This window comes from Nematolebias whitei, chromosome 9 (assembly GCF_014905685.2).
Source record: "Nematolebias whitei isolate Nwh7 chromosome 9, NemWhi1, whole genome shotgun sequence".
In the NCBI taxonomy this organism is placed as follows: domain Eukaryota; kingdom Metazoa; phylum Chordata; class Actinopteri; order Cyprinodontiformes; family Rivulidae; genus Nematolebias; species Nematolebias whitei.
The window spans coordinates 7,273,763-7,293,826 of NC_056506.1; the positions used below are offsets into that span (position 1 = coordinate 7,273,763).

The 20,064-nt window shown below is 40.1% G+C and overlaps 1 protein-coding gene across 1 annotated transcript in view; it reads left to right on the top strand.

The window, feature by feature from the left end:
• LOC119414862 (epidermal retinol dehydrogenase 2) overlaps nucleotides 1-20,064 on the top strand; it is a 123,308-nt gene that overhangs the window by 16,548 nt on the left and 86,696 nt on the right. The window contains exons 3-5 of the mRNA XM_037681983.1: nucleotides 716-847; nucleotides 10,274-10,373; nucleotides 18,477-18,483. Of these exons, the coding sequence (XP_037537911.1) occupies nucleotides 716-847; nucleotides 10,274-10,373; nucleotides 18,477-18,483 (239 nt within the window). The remainder of the gene's footprint in view (nucleotides 1-715; nucleotides 848-10,273; nucleotides 10,374-18,476; nucleotides 18,484-20,064) is intronic.

Here is a 20,064-nt window from a genome sequence, read left to right on the forward strand (position 1 = left end):
CACTGATCGACTCCATGTCACACCACATTGCTGCAGTAATCCAGGCAAAAGGAGAAACAATTAAGTACTGAGTGATGTACATGCTCATACTTTTCATGTTCATACTTTAAAGTTGGACAACATTTCTAAAAATCCTTTTGTTTTTTTTAATTGGTAAATGGACTGGACTTGTATAGTGCCTTTCTATCTTTATCAAGACACTCAAAGCGCTTTACACTACACTCTGTGCCTCATTTACCCATTCATACAGCACTCTAGATCTCTACAAAGCTAATTGACTAAAGAGACTAATCAGTGCTTTATATCACATTCATACACCGATGTGACACACATCGGAGGCAACGAGGGGTTCAGTGTCTTGCCCAGTGACACTTCGGCAAGTGACTGCTGGTGGAGTTAACTCTCAACCCTTGCGTTGGAGGACGACTGCTCTAACCACTCAGCCACAGCCGCCCTTGGTCTTAAGTTTTATTCTAATTTTCTGAGATACTGAATTTGGGGTTTTAATTAGTTGTCAGTTATAATCCTCAACATTAAAAGAAATAAACATTTGAAATACAACAGTCTGTGTGTAACGAATGAATGTAATATGCAAGCTTGACTTTTTGAATGGAATTACTGAAATAAATAAACTTTTTCAAGGTATTCTAATTTTATGACCAGTACCTCTATATACATTGTATACATATGTATATCTTTTGTTTTTTCCTTGCAGGTTAAGCGGGAAGTGGGTGATATCAGCATACTGGTAAACAATGCTGGAATTGTGACGGGAAAGAAATTTATGGATTCTCCAGATTCTCTCATTGAGAAGACGATGGAAGTAAACACAATGGCTCATTTTTGGGTAAGGCATAAAACAGACTAGTGGCATTTTTGTGTTTATAGCCAAATTATATTCCATTAAACCTAATTATATTAGACTACTGGAGGACAAATTGATCTCATTTCCTTAAATGATTTGCTAAAATTGAATAGCTTTCATTTGCTACTATTTCTATCTTAAAATGTGATTTTTGACCTGCCATTGTGTATCTGTTCCTCTCAAACCCAGCTGGTCAAAGCAGATGGCCGCTTGTCCTGAACCTGGTTCTGCTAAATGTTTCTTCCTCATGAGGGAGGTTTTCCTTTCCACTGTCGCCTTCATACTTGCTCAAGATGAGAGTTCTGCGATGAAGTTAAATTCAAAGCAGTCTGCTCCTCAGATAAATAAAGTGAACTTATTATTTTTTTATATGAATGTTTCTGTTCATTGCCCTGAGATGACTTTTGCTGTGACTTGGTGACCAGCAGTCGCATGTCGAAGTGTCCCTGGGCAAGACACTGAACCCCTCATTGCCTCTGATGTGTGTCCCATCAGTGTATGAATGTGATCTAAAGCACTGATTAGTCTCTTTAGTCAATTAGCTTTGTAGAGATCTAGTATAGAGCTGTATGAATGGGTAAATGAGGACACAGATTGTAGTGTAAAGCACTTTGAGTATCTTGAAATAAGATAGAAAGGCGCTATATAAGTACAGTCCATTTACCATTTAGTGCTATATAAATAAACTGAGTTGAATTGAAATTGAATTAATCACCGCGGTAGTGCAGGTGGAACATATAATAACTAGGGGTGTAACGGTAAGCTAAAATCACATTTCGGTTCGGCTGAGTTTCAAGGAGGGCTCGGTTCGGTTAATTTATGGTAGATAAAAGCCCAAAATAAAGACTTAAAAATGTTTATTGTGAAAATATGCCAAGTAAACAATATGTTTGTATAAAAATAAATAAAAGCGACCAATTTGAATGATATTTTAAATAAACGGCACTCTTTACAATAAATAAACTATACTAACAATAATGAAAAGCTTAATAAATACAATAACAGTCAGAACTAGAACAATAAGCAGCAACAGACCGTTTACAATCTTACTGATCGTTTTAGTTCTACGTGTACTGACATTCTGAACTCTGTTGCTCCTCTGAAAATCAAAAATAGGAAGTCACTTCAGCCGTGACGGAGCGAATCAACCCGCGCGCTCAGACGTCAGTGCAGACGAGCTGAGAGGAATTGGATTAAGAACAGACTGCAGGTTTCCCTGGACATCTTTAAGGACAGCTTGTGAAATTGTCAGAGAGCTGTTAATGTTGCTAAGACTGCTTTTTTATTTAACGTGGTTTTAAATAACAGTCACAGACCTCGGGTTCTTTTTAATGTTTTTAACTCTGTTGTGAATCCTTGTGATGCTGGTCATGTTGCTGAATTTCCTACACTGTGTGAACAGTTTTCCAAGTTTTTTTATTGATAAAATCTCTACTCTGAGACCCTCCTCAACACAACTTTACACACATCCCTCCTTACTTCCTCCATCCTCAGCTGCCTTTGAACAGTTCATGCGCTCAGCCAAGAAAAAAGTCTGATAGGAATTTTTTTTGCCTCTAACTCCTACATGTGTCCAGTTAACCAATGTTTTTTTCTGTCCAAACAGGTCTCGCTTGTAAATGAGTCTTCGAGGCTCAATGTGATTTATCTGTTTAAATAAAGGTTGAATGAAAAAAAAAAAATCATTTGTTTTTGACCATTAAGTCAGACAGGGTCACTCCACTGGATCCACTCTTGAACTGTCTAAACGACATAAAAATCTGGTTAAAACTAAACTTTCTGAATTTAAATGAAAATAAAACAAAAGTCATCAGCTTTGGTAAATGTAACACCCTTGACACTCTTGGCCTATTGGCTTCATACAGCCTCACCAATGTTAGGAATCTGGGAGTTATTTTTGATGGTGCTTTAAATTTAGACAAACGGATAAATACAGTTGTGAAATCCAGTTTCTTCCAGCTAAGACTCATTGCCAGTGTGAAGTCTTGTCTCCCTTTCAGAGACCTCGAAAAGGTGATTCACACTTTTATTACATCTCGTTTGGACTACTGTAATTCATTGTATGTTGGTTTAGACAAATCATCTTTGCATCGCTTACAATCTGTCCAGAATGCTGCAGCTTGTCTTTTAACAACTAAAAAAATATGAACACATAACCCCTGTCCTGGCTTCTCTCCACTGGCTCCCTGTCCACTTCCGGATTGATTTTAAGATTTTATTGCTTGTTTTTAAAGTCTTAAAAGGTCTGGCCCCGTCTTATTTATGTGATCTTATTAACATCTACACTCCAGTAAGAGCACTCCGGTCTACCAACCAGTTCCTTTTAGATGTCCCCAGATCCAAACTGAAATCCAGAGGTGATTGGGCTTTTGCGGCGCTGCTCCAAAATTGTGGAATAGTTTACCCGAGAATTTAAAGACCACTCAGACTGTTGAGACTTATAAATCTTTGCTGAAGACTCATCTGTATTCCTTGGCATTTGATCCATGCGGAGTCTGAGAACAAATTTTGAGCTGATTTTATTGTTGTTGGGTGTTGTATGTACTTTTAACTTGTGTTTTTGAGTGGCACTAGATGCATTTTTTACTCTTTATATCTGTTGTAACTGTAAAGCACTTTGGTCAGCTTTTATTGTTTTTATGCGCTATATAAAGAAATTGACATTGACAATCTAACTAATCAAGTTTTAAGGTTTTGGCCAAATAGACCAACTTGTCCACATTTTCTGACAAAAGCATGGATCTAGTTGCAGTGAATATCTCCAGCGCCGGTGGAACCTGCTCAGTAGCAAGAGAGGTAGCAGGAATAGAGAGTTAGCACTGTGCTAATTTTGCAATGTGGCTATATTTGGCCTCATTGTTTTTCCACCAAAGAAGAGGGTCAGCTTCAAGGGAAGGGCACCCTGAAGCTCTGTACTCACAAACCTCTTTTTGGACCTGCTCCAAAAGGGACTTGCTACTAGGGCTGAGCCATATGATATCGTTCACGATAATACCGGTAAAGAAAGCTTGCCCGGGAAAATAAATTATATCATGATATGCTAATTTCATGACATAAATACATCAGTGTTTCCCTTTATACAAGTGGGGCGCCCCACCCCGTTAGCAGCCCCCCCCCCGCCCACACACACACCACCCTGTCGGTACTGGCGTAACGCTAATTAGCTGCACGCAATACTAGCTAGCTAAAAAGCTAAAAAACAAATCACAGCTCAGCTGTGTTTTTCCACCCAGCTCTAAACTGTGGATACAGACAGCTCAGCTGTCTCTCCCTCTCCCCCACCCTGCTCTGGGCTGCCGGTGCAGGCGCAGCTCAGCTGGGTCTCCCCCCGCTCTAAACTGCCGGTACAAACACGCACAGCTCAGCTGTGTCTCTTGAGTTCCACAGTCCATGGACCAAGAAAAGAGGCAGGTAATCAAAGACAGAGCATCAGAGAAAAGGAATCATTCCTGCAAGAATAGAGGAAGCTGAAACACAACACAAGCTTCAGGGTCAGCTTGTCACAAGTTTTGGAAGTTATACCTCATTTAAAGGAAACAATTTTTTTGTTGTATGTTACATTTATGCTCAACAGATCTTAAGCTTTAATTTTATTTAGTTATTTTGGGAACTGCACATGCACTTTAGCGTTTGTGGTATCTTTTGTTCATCTAATGTATATTTTGTGCAGACTATTTCAATCTAAATAACAGAAGGATAATTTTATTTTTTTTATTTTCATACTTTGAGACTGAATACTTTACTAAATAAAGTAATTTCAGTCAAATTAACCCTTGTTTTTTTTTTTTTTTTTTTTTTTTATAGAATACTGCAAAGCAACATGTTAAGTTAATTTTATGAAATGAATAACTATGATTTCTGTTTGTTTATTTTTTTGTTATATGACAAAAATTATCATTATCGTCAGAATACTCTGAAATATCACAATTTTATATTTGAGCCATATCACCCGTCCCTACTTACTACTTCCCACCAGTCCCTGGAAAAGTTCACAAGAGTTCAGTCATTATAGACTTCTTAGATGGAGGTGATCTGGTGGATGATTTCCCCGAAGAGGAACTCTATGACATCCTCAGACCACAAACGAACACAGAGGTAAAAAAAAATTGAGTTAATAATATTATAATTTTTAATTTAAAAAAAATTCAATTAGACCATAATAATACAATAACAATACCTCTTCTTGTACGGTCATCATTTCTGTTATGAGGTGGCTGAATCTCCTCTCTCGCTCATCATCGTCGATGTGGCAGGGCTTTAAATCTGGGCTCCAGGGCTTGTTGACAATCATAATTAGCTTTTTCATAAAGTGCTGCTACAACTTTTTGGCTGAAGTGTTTACGCGATGGGATGTCATAGCGGGGCTCAATAACTGTAAAGCTGGCGCATCAACAACAGAATACGGACGTAGATCCAGAGCTTTAAAAACTCCTACAGCTTGTGTTATTGCTTTGGACCGATCTAAATTACTGGATACAGGTTGTTTAAATGCTGCTGTTATCAGTCTTTGAACCAAGCTGCTTTTCTGGAGACGTTCACGTTCGGATGATGTCGTTTCAAGCGCGTTAACAAGTTGGATGCAGTGGTTAATTTGAGCCGGATCCTGCCGGAACAAGATCCGGGAACTCTCACATTTTGACCCGTTCTGGTTCTGCAACTCTTTGTTCGGATCCGGCAACTCCGCCCCTAAAAGTTCAAAGTCATTACACATTTTTATTTTGATTATTTATTAAAAATACAAGGAGGGGAGACGTTGCCCTCAGCCCGGCGGACCCAGTCTGTGGATGTTGCAGCCGCAGCACACGCGGTGCATAGTTACACGCCCCTTCGAGGAGCAGTAGAGGAGCAGTAGAGGAGCCTCTAGGTGGGGGTGGGGTAGGGGGTGAGGACAGAGGGACAGATGGACTTACGGACTTATATACAGAGATTCTCCTCCTCCTTGTCTCCTCCTCCTTGTCTCCTCCTCCTCTCCAAATATTGTCCCTACTCAGTGGGGCTGCGCACTGAAAAACACCCCCTCTCCTCCTCTCAGACCCTCCAAACAGACGATCATTTATTCAACAGAATAAATAAATTCCCTTTAAAAATTGCACGCTACGCACAAATGCCTCCAGACAGCTCTAGCGCGCGCACAACATCAGCAGGTGTCTGAACTCCTGCTACATTTCACACATAATAAATAAAAAAGCTCACTGTAAAAAATAAATTAAAAATGCAAAGAGAGAAATGTTTGATGTGTTATTCACATTATACGTCACGTTTCAAAACAACGGCGCTAATTTGTCAAAATAACAACAGCAATCAAAATGTCAAAAAGACAGTCCATTTACTTTAATAAAACACGGATGGATGGGGCAGCACAGTGGCGCAACTGGTAGAGCTGCTGCCTCTCAGCGAGCAGGTCCCTGGTTCAAATTCTGGCCTTTGGCCTTTCTGGGTGGAATTTGCATGTTCTCTCTGTGCATGTGTGGGTTTCCTCCAGGTACTCCGGTTTCCTCCCACAGACCAAAAACATGCATGTTAGTCTGATTGGTAACTCTAAATTGTCCCTAGGTGAGAATGAGAGAGTGAATGGTTGTTTGTCCCTGTGATGGACTTGCGTCCTGTCCAGGGTGTACCCTGCCCCTCGCACAGTGATTGCCGGACATGGGCACCGGTGACCCCTGTGACCCAAAATGGAAGAAGCGGGTAAATGATAATGGATGGATGGATGTCCTTAGTTGGACAACAGATAATTGAATCCTTCAGGTGCTTCAAACAGTGCCATGAGACTGGAGCAGGAGCGGAGAAGAGTTCAACTCAGAACCGTGAAGTGAGGGGAGGGAGGAGGGGGTTTAGGACACCTGACAAAATTGGTGCTGCTCTAATTCACACACAACCTGCTGTTCCTCTCCAAAATAGTGATTTAATCAAGTGTTTACATATGTAGGTAAATGCTGATGTATAACAACCCTTTAAAATGCACCAGAATGCAGGAAATGGGATCTCTGTTATTCAAAATTTTCTGTGAGAGGACCCACAGAACCCCCACCAGCCCACTGTTCCGGTATCAATCAGTTTACAATTTAAGCCCTGGTTAAATGTGTTGCCTGCTGTAGATCCAATCTCCATGAAACAATGTCGACACACATTTTTGGATTTGTTTGCTTGTCTTAACAAGAAAGCCATAATGTTCAGTGTTTCCCCTAGTTAACTTGCCATGGCGGGGTGCTCATCTCATCCATGATTTTTGCTGATGGGGGGGCGGAGACATGTCTGAGCGCAGCTTGTACTAACAGTTTATGAGTGGGGTAGGGGGGCGTTCAACATGAGGGAAGAAGCAATGCGAGTGCTGCCTTGGGCTTTTTTGCTAGAGAGCCTGTATTTTGTGCCGCTACCTTAGTGATATGTCAGTGCCGGGTGGGAGGGGCAAGTTCAATTTGGTAGGCGGGGTGCTCAGTTTTGTTGGCGGGGTATGGCACCCCACCTGTATAATGGTAGGGGAAACACTGATGTTCCCAAACAGGAGACCGCAACAAGATGCTAGGATGCTAATGCTACTCATGCTACAAGACTGCAACAATAAATAGCACAGTGCTGAAACACTCTAAGGAACTTCAGTTCTGCAGCGCATGATTTCTCGCTAATAAAATTTGATGAGTGAAAAAATAACCAAAACGTTACGCACGTGGACCGAACCGAACATGCCATAGCGAAATGGTTCAATACACCCACGTGTACGTTACACCACTAATACCAATCCATCTCAAACCGTTACTGATTTCATCTCAAAGGATTCTAAATGCAGCCGTGCTGGCAGTGAATACCTGGCCATGTTGTAAGCGTAATATTCCTCATACACCCTTGTTGGAAATCTATGAATTCTAATTGCAAAATTAAAACCTAATCCTTACCTAATTCATGTTTGTACAAACTTTTGGGTCCATGTTTGATGAGCTCAGACATGGGTTCTGTGCCACGCAACAAGTTTAACTTCCCCAAAGGTTGTAACTCGCCCTGACAAAGAGGAATCCTGCTTAGTGTCCTTTGAAGCTTTTTATTACCTCTGTAATTTAATCTGGGTCAGTGCAACTTCATGTAATATGGGTGCTTCAGCAAGGAAAGACTGCTAAAAAATGGTGAAGTATTAAAAAAATAGACATAAAAGACACGATGCCCATAGCCCTTTATGCCAGAGTTTTAAAAGTAAAATCCTGTTATCTACTTTGTTTGGGGCTTTGGATCAGTGGTTGGTTCAGTTGTTCTCTGACAGTTTCAAAGGTTTGAATCCTGACAGTATTCTGTCACATGACGAAGCAGCCCTGGGCAAGATGCTGAACCCCTCATTTCCTCTGTGTCCCATCGGTGAATAAATGTGATCTAAAGCTCTGATTAGTCTCTACAGATTCAGATTATCTTTATAGAGATCTAGTATAGTGCTTTATGAATGTGTGTGTGGAGGTAAATGAGGGCACAGCTTGCGTTGTAAAGTGCTTTGGATAGTTATGGTTTGCTAGAGAGGCACTTCAGAAGTACAGTCCATTTCCCATTTATTTTATCTTGAAAAATAGACTTTTAGTCCTTTTTAATCAAATCTTGAAAATAAAACTTGTGCAACATTGCTTGATTTATAAGCACTGTATGTGGTGTAAATGGTGTTCAGCTACAAACGGAGATGCACCCATTCCACAGTTTAATCAAGAAGTCCCTGATAAATTAAAGAACTGAACCATGCTGCTGTGAAAAGGCATCAGAACATTTTTTAGTTTATCCCCCTTCTCTGCAAAGATCAAAGATAAAATCCTTTCTCTGTAGTAATTTACAGTTAACTTTTGTCCAAGATAGGGGTGGGCGATATGGCTCAAATATTATAATGTGATATTTCAGAGCATTCTGGCGATGACGATAAATTTTGTGATATAAAAAAACCAAAACACAAATCATAGTTATTCATTTGACAAAATTAACTAAACATGTTGCTTTGCAGTATTATATATAAAAAAAACAAGGGTTAATTTTACTGCAATTACTTAATTTAGTATTCAGTCTCAAAGTATAAAAATAAAATTGATCTATCTGTTATTTAGATTGAAACCGTCTGCACAAAATATAGATCAACAAAATCCACCACAAAAACTAAAATGCAGGTGGTTTCACAAAATAACTAAATAAAATAATAAAATGAAGCTTAAGATCTGTTGAGCATAAATGTAACATACAGCAAAAAAAAAAGCATATGTTTCTTTAAATGAGCTATAATTTCCAGAACTTTTTTTTCTCCCTTGTCCTGTCCGGCATTGTGGCACTCAAAATTATTGTTTGAGTGTCAAGGTGATGCCCAACAGATTTACTTTCATGTAAATTATGGCTGGCCTTAATGCTGTGCTTGATATCTAAATAAAACTTCATTAGAATTTGCTTTGGGTTTGTTTCAGATGTAATGGACACGGGGATGAAAAAAGTTCTGGAAGTTATAGCTCATTTAAAGGAAACATATATTTTGTTGTATGTTACATTTATGCTCAACAGAACTTAAGCTTCATTTTATTTAGTTATTTTGGGAAACATCACCTGCATTTCAGTTTTTGTGGTGGATTTTTTCATCCCCGTGTCCATTACATCTGAAACAAACTTCCAGAACTTGTAACAAGGTGATCATCTGACCCTGAAGCTTGTGGTGTTTCAGCTTCCTCTGTTCCTGCAGGAATGATTCATTTCTCTGATGCTCTGTCTCTGATCACCGGACTCTGGTCCTGGTCCATGGACTGTGGAACTTAAGAGACAGACCTGCACATGTTTGTACCGGCAGTTTAGAGCGGGGGAAACCCGCACTGGCAGCACAGAGCGCGGTGCGGAGAAAAAAAAATGCTAGCTGCGTTTGTACCGGCAACTTGGAGTGGGGGAGACGCAGCCGAGAGCTGCGCCTGCACCGGCAGCTCAGAGCGGGATGTGAGGGGAAGGGAGAGACTTTTGAGTTGGTTGTACCTGCAGTTTAGAGCTGGATGGAGAGACAGCTGAGCCGTGTGTTTTGTTTTTAGCTTTTTAGCTATCTAGTACTGTGCGCAACTAATTAGCATTACGCCAGTCGGAGGGGGGGTGCGCAGTTCGGTTTGGTCGTTCGGCGCGCTCGGTTCTGTTAACGGGGCAGGGCCCCTGACGTATTACGTCATGAAATTAGCATATCATGATATCATTTATTTGCCCGGGCAAGCTTTTTTTACCGGTATTATCGTGAATGATATGATATGGCCCAGCCCTAGTCCAAGAACTGACTTTTATTTCTTTTTAAGTTAGGTCTGAAACAGATGTTTTTGTTCTAATATCATGCATTGTTTCCTGTCCATTTTTATATTTTCTATCAGTTTTGCTAGGGAAATACTTTTTGCATATTTTTTATAATTTACCTGTTTTTCTCCTTTTTGTGCTCAGACCTACAAGGCCTTTCTTCCTGCCATGATCGCCAACAATCATGGTCATCTTGTCAGCATTGCCAGCTCTGCTGGGCTCATAGGTGTCAATGGATTGGCAGGTAAGTCGTCTTCACTTCCACAACTACAATACTCTATGTACAATTTAAATACCGGTATGTTTATTTTTCTTGTATCTGTTGAAAAATGTTGTCAAAAACTTATTTTGCCTTTTGTCAGTCAATATGAGCAATTAACATCAGCTTCAATTATTTATTCTTTTTGAACACATCCAGTTGAAACCAGAAGTTTACATACATCATTTAAAAAGAAACGTGCATATTTTCACACTGTCTGACATGAAAGCAGAATGAACTTTTCCCGTTTTAGGTCAGTTAGGATTATTAACATTTTTTTCTAAAATGCCAAAATAATGAGTGAAATTTTTTTAAGGCAATTTTTATTACCTTCTTCAAAGGCAAAAATTTTAATACACTCCATTAGTATTTGTTTGGCAATTTACCATTGCCCTTCAGCTGTATGACTTGGGTCAAACGTTTTGGATATTCTTCTACCAGCTTCTCACAATAGTTGGCAGGGATTTTGGCCCATTCCTCCTGACAGAACTGGTGTAACCGGGCCATGTTCGGAGGCTTGCCTTTTCAGCTTTGCCCATAAATTTTCAATAGGATTGAGATCAGGGCTTTGTGATGGCCACTCCAAAACATTGACTTTGTTCTCCTTTAGCCACTTTGTAACCAGTTTGGCAGTATTCTTCAGGTCATTGTCCATTTGGAAGACCCATTTGCGCCCAAGCTTCAACTTCCTGGCTGATGTCTTGAGATATTGCTTCAATATTTCCACATAATGTTCTCCTCGTGATGCCATCTATTTTTTGAAGTGCACCAGTCCCTCCTGCAGCAAAACAACCCCACAACATAATGCTGCCACCCCCGTGTTTCACAGTTGGGATGATATTCTTTGGCTTGCAATCTTCCCCCTTTTTCCTCCTAATGTAACAATGGTCATTATGGCTAAACGGTTCCATTTTAGTTTCGTCAGACCACAGGACATGTCTCCAGAAATTAAGGTTTGTCCCTGTGTGCATTTGCCAACATTAATCTGGCATTTTTATGTTTCTTTTGAAGTAATGGCTTCTTCATGGCAGAGTGGCCTTTCAGCCCATGTCAATACTCATTTCGCTGTGGTTAATGACACACTTACCAGTTTCAGCCAGCATCTTCACCAGGTCTTTTGCTTTTGTTCTTGGGTTGATCTGCACATTTTGGACCAAAGCATGTTCATCTCTGGGGCACAGAACCCGTCTCCTTCCTGAGCGGTATGATGGCTGGCCATTCCCATTAGGGATGCACCGATCCACTTTTTCCACTCCCAATGTCGATACCGATATCTGTTGTTTAGTATCGGCCAATATCGATTCTATACTGATTTGATACAGAAAAATAGTGCTGAATTCCGTTGAACATACTTGGTGTGCTCTTTAGGGTGAAATCTCTGGAGATGCTTGATTAAGTTGGTAGTGTTATAACTGGAAGTTTTAGTGACACCCCTTGGAACCGTTGCTGTGCACGTATTGCACATAGTAGCTGTTGAATGTGTTGGCTGAGGTAGTGTGAAATAGTTCCAGATGGCTGATCCTTTCGCTTGCTCCATTTTGAAAACAGTCTGTGCGGTGAGTTTGCTGGCGTGTGATGTCACTCAGAGCACAAAGCATAGAATTAGAGTGAATAGATCTTCCCAGTCATTGATGGGTCACATTGTCACCGATACCCGATCCAGAAGTTTTTTTTTTTTTTTCGATATTGGGACCGATACCGATATTGGTATCGGATCGGTGGATCTCTATTTCCCATCTTGTTTGTACTTGTGTATAATTGTTTGTACAGATGAACGAGGCACCTTCAGGCATCTGGAAATTGCACCTAAGGATGAACCAGACTTGTGCAAGTCCACAATGCTGTTCCTGAGATGTTGGCTGATTTCTCTTGACTTTCCCATGATGTTACACAAGGAAGCAGTGTTTTTCAGGTGTTCCTTAAATTACATCCACAGGTGCCTCTAATTAACTCGGATGTTAATCAATAAACCTACCAGAAGCTTCCAAAGACATGACATCAAATGTCCCAAGTTGTTTAAAGGCATAGTACCATAATTCTCGGGTAAAGAACGCACCTGTCTGTAAGCCGCACAAATTAAATATAAGATAAATCATAATTTTGTACATAAATAAGACGCTCCGGTTATTTAGCTGTGGACATCCACCATTCATTATCAAAATGTGTGCTCAGCTCTGGCAGTGTGCAGCTTTCTTGTTGTAGTACAAGAATCAGCCACTTGATGGTGGTTCACAGTCATTGCTTGCTTTCAACACGTTGAGACTTGCATGATCGTCACAAGTCTTCATGATGTTTCGTTGTCTGACTCATGAAACCATTATACCTAAAAAATGAACAGAATAACTATCTAAGCATAATCATTGGACAGAACAGTGCCAAACACCTACGTAACTGAAATTATTTAAAATTTATTTACCAGTAAACATTACCCAGAAGTCTTATTGAGGTCATGTGACCGGAAGTCAACTAGTACCGGTAGAATGTGGTAAATATTCATTAAATTAGTACCATTGATTTAATTTTTTTTATTTTTATTATTGGTAAACACTTTTGATAACAGCTGCTGTTTTTAAATGTACTTTTAAAATAAATTTGACGTGATCTCTCCTCAGCACTGCTCATTTGAGCAGGAGGGAGGACGGGGGAATTGCCCCTCCCTCCTGTTGTCTACTCCACTCTGTTTAATGCTCCCGTTTAAGCTTAAATGAGATCCTGGTATTTAAACACACATTTGATGTACACAAAAATATATTTTTTAACTTGTTTAAATATGTATCAGTCTTGACTGACAGTCAGCTTGCAAAATAAATCTGACAATGTCTCCTCCGCTGAGCTCTCATGACTGAAAGGGAGGGGGGAAGACTCTCTCCCATTCGTTGTCTCCTCTGCTCTGTTTCATGCGTTCAGATGTGAGTTTAAAATGAGATCCTTGTATTTAAACGCATATTTATCGACACAGAAAGATGTCAAACAAAAATAATTTACCCTGCCCAGTTAACAGAAGTGAGCACGCCAAACTACTGAACCAAACTGTGCATCCCCACCACCCCACTAGTACTGGCGTAACGCTAATCTAGCTGCGTGCAATATAGCTAAAAAAGTAAAGGCATCACTCACGCTGCCTCTTCCCTCACGCTGAGCACCTCCCCCCCCACTCTAAACTGCTGGTACAAACACGCGCAGCTCAGCTGTGTCTCTTGAGTTCCACAGTCCATGGACCAAGAAAAGAGGCAGGTGATCAAAGACAGAGCATCAGAGAAAAGGAATCATTCCTGCAGCTGAAACACAAACAAGCTTCAAGGTCTGAAGACACCTTGTCACAACTTGTGGATGTTATAGCTCATTTAAAGGCAACATATTTTGTGTTGTATGTTACATTTATGCTCAACAGATCTTAAGCTTTATTTGATTTAGTTTATTTGGGAACAGCACCTGCACTTTGGTGGTGGATTTTGTTGATCTATATTTTGTGCAGATTTTTTCAATCTAAATAACAGAAGGATCTTTTTTATTTTTATACTTTTAGACTGAATACTTTACTAAATAAAGTAATTGCAGTAAAATTAACCCTTGTTTTTTTTATTTTTTTTTTAATAAAATATTGCCAAGCAACATGCTAGATTAATTTTGTCAAATGAATAACCATGACTTCTGTTTTTTTCTTTTTTTTATATATCACAAAATTTATTGTTATTGTCAGAATACTCTGACATATCACAATATTATATTTGAGCCATATCTCCCACCCCTAGGTCTGTGCATGAAGCACAGAATAGATTAACAACACAGGAACGATCTGAAGAAATTAATGCACGTCTATGTTGGGAGATTGTCCTAGAGTCCTTGTTGCGTCTAGGACCTCATTGGTCATTCAGGTTAGACTTCTGTTCACATGATGACAGAGTGGGTGGCGTTATGGTTGAGTATTTGAAACAGTGAGCAAAATGCCTGGTACATCTGATTAATTGGGGACGGCTGTGGCTGAGTGGTTAGAGCAGTCGTCCTCCAATGCGAGAGTTGCGTGTTTGAATCTACCAGCAGTCGCATGTTGAAGTGTCCCTGAGCAAGACACTGAACCTCTCATAGCCTCTGATGTGTGTCCCATCAGTGTATGAATGTGATCTTAAAAAAAAAAAAGCACTGATTAGTCTCATCCTGATGCATGCTCAATTTTCCAGGTAGAAAAATCTAAAAAAAAAATGGAGCGTGAGATCGATAGGCGGATAGGTGCAGCGTCTGCAGTGAAGCGGGCGCTGTACAGGTCTGTCGTGGTGAAGAGAGAGCTGAGTCAAAAGGCGAAGCTCTCAATTTACCGATCGATCTACGTTCCCACCCTCATCTATGGTCACGAGCTTTGGGTTGTGACCGAAAGAATGAGATCTCAGATACAAGCGGCCGAAATGAGTTTTCTCCGCAGGGTGTCTGGGCTCTCCCTTAGAGACAGGGTGAGAAGCTCGATCATCCGGGAGGGACTCGGAGTAGAGCCGCTGCTTCTCCACGTCGAGAGGAGCCAGTTGAGGTAGCTTGGCCATCTGGTTAGGATGCCTTCTGGACGCCTCCCTGGTGAGGTGTTCCGGACACGTCCCACCGGAAGGAGGCCCAGAGGAAGACCCAGGACACGCTGGAGGGACTATGTTTCTCGGCTGGCTTGGGATGCCTCGGGATTCCCCCGGAAGAGCTGGACCAAGTGGCTGGGGAGAGGGAAGTCTGGGCCTCCCTACTTAGGCTGCTACCCCCGCGACCCGACCCCGGATAAGCGGAAGAAAATGGATGGATGGATGGATGGATGAAAAATCTAAAAAAGTTAAATCTGGTCCTCTGGACATTCAAATAACAAAACGAAGCAAAACAACAACAACAACAACAAAAAAAAAGTAGAAACGTTTCGTCTTTCATCCGGCACAAACAGAGTAATGTTGTGTATGCTGTTCAGTGTCAGGAGGGCTGTGATCAGTCTTACATCGGGGAAACTAAACAGCCACTGGCCAAAAGGATGGCCCAGCACAGAAGAGCAACATCATCAGGCCAGGACTCTGCGGTCTACACTCATCTCCAGGTCAGCGGTCACTCTTTCAGGGATGAAGATGTGCACATCTTGGACAGAGAGGAACAATGGTTTGAGAGAGGAGTAAAGGAGGCCATCTTTGTGAAAAGAAACCGTCCATCGTTAAACAGGGGTGGAGCCTCCGGGTTCAACTGTCCCCCTCTTACACTGCTGTGATTGCTAGTATCACTCAGCCCTCTGTGAATAGTAAACAGCCATCAGTGTGCTAATGATCCATTTTTAGGCTGATGGTCCTTCTTGAGCATGTGATCAGCTGGTTTTGGTTGTCAGCAGCAAACTGGTTGATCCACTCTGAGAAGGTGCTATTTAAGAGACTGAGCTGAAAACAGCTCCTCAGACTGAGGAAGTCTCTCGGATGAGAGACGAAACGTTTCTACATTTTTTTGTTGTTTTGCTTTGTTTTTTTTTTTTTTTAATGTCCAGAGGACCAGATTTAACTTTTTTAGAGTTGTTGATCTGGTATTTATTCTGTAGCCCACTATGATCAGCTGCATGGAGTCATTTTCATTAAAAGACATCAAATCACCCACAGTTCTCATCTTGTATTCAGTTTCAACTGTTTTGAATTTCTAATTATAGGCTTTGACTCAGAACTGTGTCAGTCTCCTCCTGGAGGAGGAACATACAGCAACATGCATGTTTTTATGCTTTGTACATGTCAATAAAACACTAAACTGGTAAGTTGCCAAAGAACAATCACTACAGCTAGGTTTTATTTATGTGTAGTAAAATAATGTCTAGTAGAGGTGACATTACAATGAAACTATTTCTCAGTATTTGAGATTAAACAGAGTATTTTAATTATTGAAATGAAGAAGGTGAAACTTGGTGCAACTGTTTTATTTTATTATTTATTTTTTGGGGAGTGGTGGTGCAGAGGTTAGAGAAGGTGGGCCTGTGATCATAAGCTCGCCAATTCAAGTCCCGGTACCAACAACATCAAAAATGTGGGTGGGGTAAGTGAAGCGCCCACACCTGCCCCCACCCTCATTCGCCCCACTCTGGGCCCATTTGCAAGGCCCTTAAGCCCCATCTGCTCCCTAAACAGGTCTCTTGAAAATGATTTCTCGTGGCTCAATGAGTCTACATGTATAAATAAAGGATAAATGAAAAGAAAAAAAATTCAAACTAAAGGTCAGCACACGTACATTTAGGAATGCATGTTTCACAACCACACTAAATATACTTGGAAAAGCAGATTCATTTATAGAAATGATATTTTCACTCATTTGTTGCTGTGATGCACGACTGCACACAACTTCTGGACCAAGTGGAGTTGCATCTTCTGGGAGAACCTTACACAGAAATACAACACAAAGGGAGAAAACAATTAAAATGATGATCTTGTTTCAGGGTTTTAAAACAACATTTAACCAATGGATTAAAAGGAGTTACCAAATTGTAACTTTTCACCACTAACTTTATTAACAAAAGCAGTCATAGTGGAAAATAAATAATATCAGTGACATTTACTGTAACACGTTAAATACTATGACTGAGCAATAATTACAAATGATTTATTTTGTTAAGACTAATTTAAATATGAAAGACAGTCATAGACAAAATAAATAATGTAGTAATGTGAGAAATAATCAGTGATATTTACTGTAGTACTTGCTACATCAGCTAAGCTAATCTTTGCTACAGTAAATAACAGCTATCTTTAATGTAGCACAGATTAGCTTAGCTGATGTAGCATGTAGCAAGCCATGAGGGACATATACGTGTTTATTATTGTAACTACTTACTCTGCCAGTCACCAGAACTTTATTAACATGACGAGTTCGGACGTCCTTCACAAATCCGTTATTAATTATAAGCATCCGTGGGTTTAAAGCTGTGAAGCTCCTCTGTTGTAGGCACTCCTCGTGTTCATTATTAATTAACAATATCAAAGTAACTTCTCGGTGACAACTTGTCTGTTTCGTCTGACATCATTTCTTTCTCCACCTCATATGGGTCAACTCTGCAGCTATTTTATGCCTAAATCTTGCTCTTGGTCAAGAGTATCAATATACTGAGCTCTGGTCTGTCTGTAAGTCATCTTCTTCACATGCGCCTCAACATATGGTGGAAAACACAGTATTGCGTAATACTGGTCACGTGTGTGGGAACTATGTATTACTGGAAACAGCTTCTGCTGTGAAGGTAGATGAAGCATTTTTGTTCATTTCTGGGTTTAAGACCATTTTGACTCCTGTCAAAGAGCTCTGATCAGTCGGGTGCAGATGTCTGCTTACAGAACAGTACAGTTTATTGACAATAAACAAACTTCCTGTTAAGATACTTAAGATTTGATGCTGTTTTTTTTCCTTGAGACTGCTGTACATTTGTAGGTGATCTCAGGTCTTTATTTTATTTTATTTTATTTTTTAATAATCCTCCAAGTAACTGATGATTGACAGATGAAAATCCTAATACCATCTGATTGTTGCAGTCTACATCTTTATTAACCCTCCTGTTATGTTCGTTTCTGAGGTAAAGCAATAATGTTCGTGGGTCAATTTGACTCGGGGAGTGTTTAATCATGTAATAGTGTCAGAAACCCAAAAAATACTCAAACATTTTTGTATCTGATTATTAACTCCAATACTAACAATGTCAGTTAATATTTGTGCAATGATGTTTTTTTATTTATCATAAATAAAGGATAAATGACGACAACTAACTCATTTTGACATAAAAAATGTGATTTACATTTTTTATGTTTGCTGAAAAAACCTACACACAAAAAAGCAATAATTATCCTTGAAATTGATTTTTGTAAAAAAAAAAAATTATATTACATTTTAATTTTTTTTTTTTTTTTTCATAGGGTGATCTTTATAATTGAACTTGAGACGCATATACTGTTCTGGGTCAAATTGACCCGCTCATTAAAATCAAGACAAATGAGTCATGAAGATTTGTATTGAAAGTAAACTTTATTCAGCCACTGTTTTTTGAACCAGAAATGAACAAAACAACAAAATAAGATCTTAGGAACACTAACACAGTGCATGTATGTCTGTGAATCTCCACAGCTCACAAGTAACATGTCATCATGTTGTGATGGTATACACCATGCAATAAATACAATCAGAAATGCCACAAAAATGAATATATGTAAATTAACTAGATGCTTTAGTTTTGTCATCTACACAACACATGAAGGACATGTCATCAGACTGTGCTTTGTGCAAATAAATTTTGCACATTTCACACAAGTCACGCTCGTTTTGACATCATCAGATGGCTTGCAAACCTGGCACCTCTTCCTCTTCTTTTTTCCTCCACTAGCAACCTAGAAAGACAAATAAAATGGTTAATATATTTTTTGATGCTCCTAAGACACACATAACATGCACTCGCACAAACACACACTTTTACTTACCTCACACACTGATGTACTGTGTGTAGTCCTCTCCTGGATCTCCTTTACTACAGCTGCAGTAGCTGGGTCCTTGGCATATGCTGTCTTCGTTGTATATGTGGTACCACAAGTGCCTTGCCCAGCTTTTCTAAGAAAATGCGCCTCTTGTACAGCTTTGACACATTCCACTCCGGAAAGATTTCCATCCAAATGACAAATGCGTTGTATGCTGATACATCAATGATGTTGTAAAAGATGACCAGTGGCCAGCACACAGTCATTCTCTTGGTGCTGTATGACCCTGTGACCTTGTCCAGATTGTCCACCCCGCCTTTGGCAGCATTGTAGTCAAGGATCATTGTTGGTTTATGGTCCTCTCGTGTGCTGATTTCAGCATTTTTATGCAAAGTGCTCATGAGCACAACATTTTTACCCTTTTTAGGGCAATAGGACACCAGGGCTGTATTGTCTGTAAAGGCAAACATGGACAATTGAAGGTCTCTGTTCTTTGTCACCAGTAGCTCAGCGGGGAGTTCAGCTCTGTTCTTTCGGACTGTCCTAAACATTGTGAGCTTTCTTTTTAGAAGTTCTTGACCCAAGTTATAGCTTGTGAAAAAATTGTCACAGGTTATGTTGTGCCCCCTGAGACCATTTGACATGTCAAGCACAACCCTTGTACCTTGATTTTTTTTTTTCTGGGGCTCCTCCAGCTGGCTTTCCAGTGTAAACCTGCATGTTCAAAACATAGCTGGTTTTTGCATCACATGCTGCCCAGAATTTTATGCCATATTTAGCTGGCTTGGAAGGCATATATTGCTTAAATGAGCAGTGACCTCTGAATGCCACAAGTCCTTCATCTACTGTGACATTAGGGCCTGGGTTATAGAACAGGGGAAGTTGCTCAACCCACTTGTCCCACACTGTCCTAATAGCTGCTAGTTTGTCTGTTTCCCGTCTGACAACTCTTGTCTCTCGATTGTCAAATCGGATTACTCTGGAGAAAATAGGAAAAGTCTCCAGAGACATTGTGGCCCGAAATATTGCCCTGCCTGTCTCTGCATCCCATAGACTGGCTGTTGATTCATCCTTTGACTTGTAAACTCCGGTCAGAATGAGAACCTCCAAATATGCATGTAAATGCATTTGGTCCAGCTCCTTCCAGTTCTCTCCAAAAACTCACCTTCCTTCTAGATTTGTCATTTGAAGAATGATTTTTTTGTATTACATTAGGCATGAGTAGCTCAAAGACCGACTTGATA